The sequence below is a fragment of the Selaginella moellendorffii genome, unplaced genomic scaffold, assembly GCF_000143415.4.
Source record: "Selaginella moellendorffii unplaced genomic scaffold, v1.0 SELMOscaffold_10, whole genome shotgun sequence".
NCBI classification, from domain to species: Eukaryota; Viridiplantae; Streptophyta; class Lycopodiopsida; order Selaginellales; family Selaginellaceae; genus Selaginella; species Selaginella moellendorffii.
This window is the reverse complement of record NW_003314271.1, coordinates 1968638-1978505: the sequence shown is the minus strand read 5'-3', so window position 1 is coordinate 1978505 and position 9868 is coordinate 1968638. Positions and strand designations below refer to the sequence as shown.

At 46.5% G+C, this 9868-nt stretch overlaps 3 protein-coding genes across 7 annotated transcripts; 2 read left to right on the top strand and 1 right to left on the bottom strand.

Moving 5' to 3' along the window:
* Window positions 1–407: 407 nt before the first annotated feature.
* On the top strand, window positions 408–4523 carry LOC9650323 (E3 ubiquitin-protein ligase UPL7). Of its 2 annotated transcripts, none has more exons than XM_024673228.1 (14): window positions 408–533; window positions 586–708; window positions 762–1008; window positions 1056–1627; window positions 1686–2474; window positions 2526–2848; window positions 2893–3171; window positions 3224–3476; window positions 3528–3698; window positions 3752–3844; window positions 3892–3999; window positions 4056–4172; window positions 4228–4317; window positions 4396–4523. In XM_024673228.1, the coding sequence occupies exons 1-14, from the start codon at window positions 510–512 to the stop codon at window positions 4453–4455; spliced, it is 3249 nt and encodes a 1082-aa protein (XP_024528996.1). In that variant the 5' UTR covers window positions 408–509; the 3' UTR covers window positions 4456–4523. The 2 variants fall into 2 exon arrangements, with proteins under 2 accessions (XP_024528996.1, XP_024528995.1); XM_024673227.1 differs by having other exon boundaries at window positions 4382–4523.
* Window positions 4524–4604: 81 nt separating this feature from the next.
* Window positions 4605–5384, top strand: LOC112345734 (serine/threonine-protein kinase PEPKR2-like). The gene has a single exon (XM_024673025.1). It carries the CDS (start codon window positions 4605–4607, stop codon window positions 5382–5384), a length of 780 nt encoding a protein of 259 aa, XP_024528793.1.
* On the bottom strand, window positions 5184–9067 carry LOC9631408 (FO synthase). 4 transcript variants are annotated; one of them, XM_024673507.1, is made up of 21 exons: window positions 8548–9067; window positions 8205–8463; window positions 7874–8147; window positions 7722–7824; window positions 7535–7648; window positions 7309–7477; window positions 7182–7249; window positions 7037–7132; window positions 6920–6993; window positions 6829–6870; window positions 6704–6776; window positions 6524–6660; window positions 6395–6461; window positions 6281–6346; window positions 6152–6231; window positions 6007–6094; window positions 5843–5953; window positions 5672–5789; window positions 5518–5620; window positions 5436–5471; window positions 5184–5356 (listed from the first exon to the last, which is right to left on the bottom strand). In XM_024673507.1, exons 1-19 carry the CDS (start codon window positions 9043–9045, stop codon window positions 5520–5522), a joined length of 2538 nt encoding a protein of 845 aa, XP_024529275.1. In that variant the 5' UTR covers window positions 9046–9067; the 3' UTR covers window positions 5184–5356; window positions 5436–5471; window positions 5518–5519. The 4 variants fall into 4 exon arrangements, with proteins under 4 accessions (XP_024529275.1, XP_024529276.1, XP_024529277.1 ...); XM_024673508.1 differs by having other exon boundaries at window positions 5184–5352; XM_024673509.1 differs by having other exon boundaries at window positions 5436–5460.
* Between the last annotated feature and the right edge of the window lie 801 nt (window positions 9068–9868).

Genomic DNA, 9868 nt, shown 5'->3' with positions numbered 1-9868 from the left:
ATCACGCCAGAAGAAAGCGTGATGTAAATTAGAAGGTACAAATACGTCAACAGCAGCGATCGATTGATCATCTTTGCGGGCGTCTCAGGCACTGCTGGAAAGAAAACACACCAAAATTCCATTGCCTGGCACTCGCATTTGCTAATCAGTGTACCTCAGATCTCTAGGTTTCCAAAGATCAGCGATGGCAAGAACCTGGCCGCGGCAAATCCACGCATCCGCGCCCCCGATCTCCTGACTAGGGAATGCGCGATCCCGCCTCACAGCTGTATCCATGGCGCTATGGCGCGAGCTAAACATTCCTGCGAATGCCGCCCACATTTCCTCATTGCGCTGACAAAGCCGGCATCCCCTATCTCACGCTTTGTGAGTTGTCTCCACCGTTAGATCCAACGGTTGGATGCGCCAACAGGCTGTCAGGGTTGTGGCCGTTGGATGTGGATGTGACGGGCGGCGGCGATGCGTCTCCCTGGTCTTTTTCTTTCACAGTGTAGTGCCCGGGAGCGCCAATGGAGGCGCCATTGACAGGCCGCGTAAGAGAAATTCTAGGTCATTTAGATCCTCTGAAAATGTGGCTTTGATCAGGTGTCGCTGCGCGGCGCCAGCGCCAAGGAGGATTCCAGGGATGTGTTGCTGGAGAAAATCGCCAGGGATCGAGCTTCTCGAGTCCTCCAGAGGAGAACGCTGGCAGCAACACTGACGGTTCAGGTGAGCCAGGCCGATCGTTTTGCCCGAAAATCGCATAATCTCTGGTGTTTTAGAGGATCTGGAGGAGCCGCCGGGCGGCGAGAATTGCCGTGAATGCCATCCAGCTGCTGTGGGACGAGCGGGTTGAGGAAATTCATCGATCGGGCATTGTCAGTGCCGAAGCGTTTGCAGATGATATTCTCAGGCCATTTATCTTCTTTACGAGGAACTTAAGCTGGCTTACACGAAGTTTCTTCGTCAAGGATCTCCAGCGCGTCTCAATTTGTTTCCAAGCTCTTCTTCAAAGCGTAAACTTTCCAGGTGTGAGTAGCAGCATCGATTTTTCTCTATTTAACTTTCTTCTTTAGATGCCAGGAATTTTTGCAAACTTGCTTGCGGCACACCGAGTCGAAAAGCTCAGTGGTTCTATCAAGTTCATCGACTCTTAACAATCTGCTCGGCTATTCTCATAGGAAGGCGACGTAGCGATGCGGTTTCCACTTCCTTACTGGCACTGGCCATGCGACTATTGGTAACACTGACCGATTCGAAGTTGTGGAACGGGTTTGAGGACAGACAGCGAGAAACAGGTGCCGTAACTTCAGAGATAGTGCAGTGGTTTGGAGCAGGAAACAGCGGGTTTTACTACGCAGCTCATGCGTATCTAATGGAAGGCAATACGGCAGATCTTGAAACCAAGGAAAGCTTCTTAGTGACTGCCAGTTTGATCACCATGGCATTTCGTCCGTTCCACGCTATTGCTGCCGAGCTTTCGTGTCAAAGGTACGCTCGAGATTTGGAAGACTGGAAAGGCAAAGCAGCAGCACAAATATGTAGACACGTTTTAACAGTTCCATGCCTCATAGAACGTCTTCCTGCAGGTCTCGTTCCTGCCTTTCAACATGAAAATGTTTTGGCTGTTTGCCTTCGCGCGTACAAGGTTGGTTGCTCAAGAGATTCTATGCTAGATGAAAACTAAGTTTTTTCTACTTAAGCAGACTTTTGGCATTACCGTTTTGTCAGAAAAGGACAGCAATGTTCCACATCAAGCATGGAGTCTCACCAACGTCGTAAGCATCGTTTCAGTTGGATCTCTGAGCGAACCAATGTACAGTCATTTCGTGGAAGCAGTTTGTTGCCTCCTGCACAGTATGACACCTTGGATTGAGGAAGTTCGAGAGAGGAAAAGAAGTTATGAAGACTCCGGCGATGAGGATACTGAAGATTATACCGAGCTGCATTCTCGGTGTGGTGGCGCTGCTTTGGACTCCTTCATTCGTCTCCTAAGACCACTGTTTGATCAACGACAAGTGTTACAGCTTTTGGAGAAGGCTACATCATCATCCGTTGGGCTCCCAAACATTGCAAGGCTCTACTCTTACTTGCTCACAACATTCTCAGTTTTGAACTTTGGAGGAGGTGCGCTACCCGTGCTAAACGTGCTAGCATTTACCAAGGAACTTCTTCCGCAGCTTTGGAACTGGTTCATGAGCAGCATACAACTAAAAATTGTGAAGATGCCAGAGAGCAGGGGAGCCTTACCAGCAAAAGAACAGAGTTCACGTCAACTTTCAAGCAAGCTGGCTAATACTTTCCTGAAGAGAACAAAGTCTGCCTCCAGCGAGTCCATTTCTGAAGTGCATGACGATGGTCAGTGGCATATTGAACAGTTGAAGGGTGGCCCGGCTGCTCTTTCAGAGGATGCAGCTTCAGTTCTAACGCTTTTCTGCACGCTGTATGCGCATTTGCTACTCGTTCTTGACGACAACGAGTTTTACGACAAGCAGGTACAGCTCGTCCTTTTGATGCATGGCGGGTTGTCTTAGCGATTGTTGCAGGTTCCCTTTTCCATCGACGAGCAAAGGCTGATAAGTGCTGCTCTAAACACTATGCTCTATCATGGCTTCTTTTTGGCTGGAAGGACTCAATATGCGACGCTGATGGAAGCTTCGACTAGGTGTTTACGAGCATTGTATGAAAGGGATAGCCGGCGCAGCTTCTGCCCAGCTGCATTATGGCTTGCGCCTGCCACGGAAATGCGACCTGCTATTGCTGCAGCTGCAAGAGCACACGAAGCCGCGTCGGTCTCGAAAGCGGGAGAAGCGTCAGCAATTGGCTCCATATTGACGACCATGCCTCACGTGTTACCATTTGAGGAGAGGTATCTCATTCTTTGTTGCATGCTCGTACTGACTACGTTGGCAGAGTGCAAATCTTTCGGGAGTTTATCAACAGCGATAAAACTTTGAGGAAAATAGAAGGGGAAATAGTAGGACCGGGTCCCGGTTCGATAGAGATTTCGATTCGAAGAGATCGTATTGTCGAAGATGGCTTTCAACAGCTTGGTGCCTTGGGCGCAAGATTTAAAGGCTGCATCAACGTTTCCTTTGTGAACGAGCATGGTCTTACGGAAGCAGGGCTCGACTATGGCGGGCTTTTTAAAGAGTTCCTTACGGACTTGGCGAAAGCTGCATTTGATCCTGGGTAAGCAATCAGACTTATAATCTATATAATCGGTTTAACGTACCTCCTGTAGCTACGGCTTGTTTCAACAAACTGCCACGGAAGAACGGTTTTTGTTTCCTCATCCAGCTGCGAGCAGCCTTGGTCAGGGATTACGAACGATTGAGTTTTTGGGTCGCATCGTTGGGAAGGCCTTGTACGAAGGTATTCTGCTGGAACATTTATTTTCTCCAGTATTCGTATCCAAGATCCTGGGTCGTTACTGTCCTATTGACGATCTCTCTAGTCTCGATGGTGAACTTCATCGGAATCTGATGTACCTCAAGGTTGGTTTTGGTCGTTTTCAAAAACTTGGCTGTCTAATGTTTCGTTGACAGAATTATGAAGGTGACGTTTCAGATATGGCTCTGGACTTCACTGTAACGGAAGAATATTTTGGAAAGCGAAAGGTTATTGATCTGGTGCAGGGAGGAGACAAAATCCCTGTGACTGACGCTAACAAGCTGCAGTATGTCCATGCTATGGCCGATTACAAGCTAAATCGTCAGGTATAGTCGCCTCTTGCTAACTTCTTCTCAGCACCGTTTGTCTTTGTTCTTAGGTGCGACCAGTAGTTAATGCGTTTGTGAGAGGCCTTACAGATTTAATCTCTCCTTCGTGGCTGGGTTTGTTTAATGCCAAGGAATTTAACCAGGTATGCTATCTTTTGTCTACAACACCGTCCTGAAGATCTCGTTGCAGCTTCTTTCAGGTGAAGAGCACGACTTCGACGTGAACGACTTGAAGGCCAACACCCGGTACACTGGAGGTTACAGTGTAACCAGCCGCACGGTCAAGCTGTTTTGGGAGGTAAGGAAACTACCTGCTATTATTTGGTGCTGTTTTGAGCGTGGAAACTGTCCCAGGTGCTTGAGCAACTCGATGTCAAAGAAAGATGCGCTGTGCTCAAATTTGTAACGAGCTGCTCTCGTGCACCTTTGCTGGGATTCAAACACTTGCAGCCTCCGTTTACAATCCACAAGGTTTGGCAATCTTAAGCATCAACGGTTTTAGCTCGTTCCCGTTTTTCTTTCTTAGGTGACAAGTGATGCTCCAGTGTGGACGTTTCTAGCTGGCCAAGATGTCGATCGACTCCCAAGCGCGTCTACTTGCTATAACATATTGAAGGTTTGCTGCGCTCCCGACTTTTCTCACCGCATTTTCACTTACTCTCGGTTTCGTTGCAACGAAGCTACCTGCATACAGGCGCATTGGAACTCTCAGAGAAAAGCTTCAGTACGCAATCCGCTCCAATTCTGGTTTTGAGCTTTCCTAACTCCAATTTAATATTAATCTAAAATAAGCACGAAATGCCACGTCATCTCAAAAGGTTACGGAACAGTATAAAAATCCCTCTTTAGAACCCTTGCTCGCCCCTTTTGCGTAAGAATAGACGCGCTCATTTCTTCGGAGCTATGGCGTGTGCGGCGACTGTTGTTATGCCGGAGTGGGTGACCGCACACTACGACGTTCTTCGTGAGCTTGGGCGAGGCGCGTACGGTGGAGTGTTCGAGCTGCGGGAGAAGTCGAGGTGGATCAAGAAGAAAAAGGTGGCGTGTAAGATACTGGACGTTGAGAGGGAGAAATCTCAAAGCCATGAAGCGGCGATAATGAAGAAGCTTCATAACCTTCACGGAGTGGTGTGCCTTAAAAAGGCGCACTGCGATTCAACGTGTTCCTGCATGGTTATGGAATTGTGCGAGTGCGACCTAGTCACGGCCATGGCCACCGGCGTGATCGAGTACGATAAGATCCAAATAGCCCAACACTTTCGGCATCTCGTCAAGACAATCAAAGCAATGCATCACGCCGGAATTGTTCACCGGGATCTCAAGCCGGAGAACGTTTTGGTAACGAAGAAACGGGAGCTCAAGGTCGGCGATTTTGGCACGGCTGTGGAGATTGAAAAGGGAGGCAAGCTCCACGAGGTGACGGGCACCTGGAACTACATGGCCCCAGAGATGATATTCCAGGGAAGCTACGATGAGAGGGTGGACGTGTACGCGTTGGGACTCATCCTTTACTTCATGCTGGAGCTAAAGGCTCCCGAAGATCGGAAGATAGATTTCCAACAGTGCCCAGCCGCGGCGATGGATCTTATCAACAAGATGATCGACAATGATCCGGCAAAGAGAATAACACTGGACGAAGCCTTGAGGCACCCTTTCTTGCAACACCACCACAAGGGATATTAAACAGTTGTATGAAACGAAAAACTGTATTATGTGTATGTATAAAAGGCTTACCTCAAGAGACTTCGATTGCCATATTCTTCATCCATTCTAGTAAAAAGTTAGAATGGTTTTCTTGAATGAATGGGAAACTCACCACTAGTGGTGGACCATTTCTTTGTACAAAGTGCTTCTCTGTACCGGAACTCGTCCCATGGAATGGATGAGCTCCTTAATCGCCGAGGCTGTAAGTTCTTCACCTAGTTTCGCAGAATTATATCAAAGATATGAATGCAGAGCTTTCTATTTACCATGTAAAGCCCCTGCCGCTTTTGAGATGCTCTCGTTCATCAAGCAGCCGCCCATGTCGTTACAGCCAACAGCCAAAAGGAACTGAGCTCCATCGGCTCCCATTTTCACCCAGGAAGCCTGCAACTTTGAAGGAAAAAACACGTTAAACTCTAGCAATACATCGATAGTACCTGTATATTTGTGATGTGGGGATGCAGCACCAGACGAGAGACTGCATGCATGAGGACGCATTCCCTTCTTGTTGGCCCCTTTCTCGCCCGGCCTTTGACAAAAATTGGAGCCTAGAGAAGCAGTATGGTCAGAAAAGAAAGAGCTTTCAAACAACGTCTCAAACCTGCATGTGTACAAACGGTAGTGGCACAAACTCTGTGAAGCCGCCGGTTTTCTTCTGTAGGCTTTTAATGAGTTGCAGATGCGTTGCCCTGAAAGTGAACGTACTTTGAACCAGCACAAGAATGAGCCGAGAATTGAAGTCTTACCAGTGAGACGGACAGTCCATATGTCCGAACATAATGGTTGATGTAGTCTTCAATCCAATACTATGAGCAGCTTCCATCACCTAGTAAAAATCTTGGCAAGTTTCGATATGGAACTCGAACACGCATTACCTCGAGCCACTGGTTTGTTTTGAGTTTGTCAGGACACAAAACGTTTCGCACCTCGTCGTCTAAGATCTGCTACCATCACTGATCAAGTCATACAAGCACACCGAAATTTGTTACCTCGGCTGCAGTTCCAGGAAGAGAACCAAGTCCAGCGGCCTTCAACTGCACAAGGAACTCTTCAACACTGGAAGCCAGAGAATTAAAATAAACCGAGCCACGGACGTTCACATCTCGACAATTGAGTACCTCATGTTGCTGGTTGAAGCACCTTGGTAAACTTCCAAAGGCGAGAATGCATGCACGTGGATACCAGGCACCGCTGATTTCACAGTTTTCAGAATTTCCAAGTATGTTTCGCCAGTGTAATCGGGGTGAATTCCTCCCTGAAACAGCTCGTCGTATCTCATACCCTGAAGATCTTGTTACCTGCATGCATACTTCCGTCGCTCCTCTTTCACGGGCTTCAATAGTCCTACGAGATATTTCTTCCAGTGACAAGCTACGAAAAGACATAATTAGAACTGAGAGCATCAAAGCAATCAAGTATCAACCTGTATGGCTTTCCTCTTAGATTCTCGTTCTGCTTTCCTTTGCTGATACATACAAGTTTAAAAGGTCTTATTTCACAGTGCGACAAGATACCTGAAAGCGCAGAATTGGCATTTGTAGCTACAAACGTTGGTATAGTTGATGTTTCTGTTTACAACATATGTTACCTGAAAATACAATCAAAATGTGCGCGCGTCAAAACTTCGTTACCTTATTCCCATTTACTGATTCACGTAGCCTATTCGCTGAAGAACATATATAGTCAAAATCTGGTCCCATGGAATAGAATAGCATAGTTATTTCATCCTGACACAAGAAATGGATAAGTCAGTGAGTTGACAAAGCAACAATGTACTCTGGTCAAATCCTCTCCTGCCACGCCCTTATCCACTATATATTCCACACGGCTGCTTGCTCTCGCGGCTATTAAAAAAAAACAAACAGAAGTTTAACAGACGCAAGGAAAACTGAAGCCTACGTACAGGCATTGCACGAAACATTTCCCTGTATGCCGACATAAACAGATGAGGTTGTAGCGTTGTTCATTTGACTCCAGTCAGTGGTAGCATTGCAACCTGGTGACCAAGGATCCGCTCGACCGTAGCCCAGACTGTTAGAGCTTGCGAGTGCATATCGCAAGACGTTGGGATCCTGGCAAAACGTAAGTCAAGAGGAAGTGGACAAGCTTTTCCAAAAACAACGCTATACCAGCCACGACGAAAAGTTGCGAATATATGACGGGTATACAGGCAGCCTTGGAACGAGTAGTTTGTCGCACTGCATTGTCGCACTGGCTAAGCTTCTGATGTGCGGCCACGGTAGCTGCAAAACAGGCAATCAGAGTATGACATTAGAAGAAATGATAAAAGAAAACAGAATCAAAGAAAGGAAGCACCTCGGGATTCACCCAATCTCTTGTTAAGGGAGAAATTCCGCCCCAGTCGTTTATTCCTGCATTGATAAGAAGCTCCCACTCAACTCCTTCTTTTGTGTCATCTCTGCAACATCGTTAAAGTCCAGTGCAAACTGAGGTCATGGTTCACTTGCCTTGGTGTCAAGTTTGGTGGCGCTTGAATGCTCATGTCTGGACCGAATAAAATCCGTGCCATGGCTACAGTCCACAGGAGCTCGTCAATATTTGGCTCTGCTGCATTTTCCATTGGGGTGCCTTTCTTTGCTCGAAAGTTCTGAATGATGAGCTCCTGGATATGGCCATATTTTTCATGAAGCCCACGTAGGAGCAGCAAGCTCTTGATTCGATCGGACCTGGTTTCACCAATACCAACCAGCAGGCCGGACGTGAAAGGCACCTTGAGCTCACCTGAACAAAAGTTTAGAGTACAGAAAGGAAGGAGTTAACAAATGAAAAGTTACATGCCTGCGATTGCAATAGTTGCAATCCGGGCGGAGGGAACTTTGTCTGGACAATTAAAGTGCGGGCCGCCGGGTTCAGCAAGGCTCGAAGCAGTCGACTCAAGCATCAAGCCCTGACTAACGGAGACGCTTCTCAGAAGTGACACGTCTTCTTTGCACATCACCCCTGCATTGACATGAGGAAGAAGTCCAGTTTTCTCGAGCACTAACTTAGCAGCCTCAGCAACATACTCAATAGTCGTGGAGTGGCCCAGTGACGCAAGCTGCAAAAGCACAAAGGAAGAAAGAAAGTAAAGGTCATTGCAGAAACATGAAAGTCCTCCTTTTTAAAACTTCGAAGAACTTACCTCTTCTTTGGCCTGTGGATAAAGAAGTTCTGGCTTGTCCCCGAGTGTAAAGAGTGCCTCCGTGCATCCCAGCTCCGCAGCGCGGCTAGCAACGCTCAAAACTTCGTCCAGAGACATATAAACCGGCTTCCCAGGCTTTGGAGCTCGAGCAAAAGCGCAGTAGCCACAGGAATCCCGGCATGCTCTCGTCAAAGGAATAAATGCCTTTGGCGAGAAAGTGATGATACTAGAGTCGGGCCTAGAGTCACGGATTGCGGCAGCGGAGGTCATGAGCAATCGGAGATCAAGGCCACCGACGTCGAGCAAGATTCTCTCATCGATCTGGGGATAGTTCTCACCTTTTGCGCAGTGCTGCACTATCAGCGCCAGAGATTCCCTGGTGGAAGAAGCCTCGCATCTGATTCTGCACCTCCTCGTCGAAATGCTGGTGGCAGCAGTGCTGGCGAGCTGGAGGTAGCCTGGATTCCGATGGCGCAGTGCCTGGCGCACGTCTAACATTGCTCGATCGAGCAAGTGTTAACCCAAGTTACAATGCTTCTTTTGGGTTCCCCATCACATGCAATTTTAACAAAAGGTAGGTGTCTAGAGACAGTAAACCCCCACGTGATTGAGTTTGACACAAATCACAAAAATATTCCAAAAATATTTTATAGCTTGTGGGATTTAACTTTAAGAGTTGAGAAGTTGGCTTAAAGTTTACTCTCTTGTTTGTTTTATTGATATCATAGTAACATGTTCTTTTTGATCCTAATGAGTATAACATTAGTGATGATGGCTATAAGAAACTTTTGATGATACGCAAGATTTCTAAGGTTTAGAATGACATTAAGAAGGTTAATCAATCTCATGTCTATGATTATTACTAGTATGTCAAACATGCCAAAGATTATGGTATCACTGGATGTTTGTGATAATCAGGAGGTTGATAATTGTGGGAAAGTTGTTAATCTCACAATCATTGTAAAGATAAAATGAAGATTGATTTTTTTGTGAAGAAACTTACAGACCATGCTTCATTGTGGTGGAAGAACTACATCAAAACTAATCCAAAGTTAACTTCTTGGATTGAATTGACAAAGGTTTTTCATACTTTATTTGTCAAGAAATTTGAAGAGATTGATTCTGTGAACCGATTGTTAGAGATTTGGTAAGGGACTTTGTTTTTGGATGCATATGCCTACAAGTTCCGTGATCTTTGCCTTAATCTCATAGGCACTTATAATGAGTTGTTAAAGGTGTAATGTTTCATCAAAAGTTTGAGATTTGTGGATATACAACAAAAGGTCAAAAAGGATTTTCCAGCCATATTGACTAATGCTAT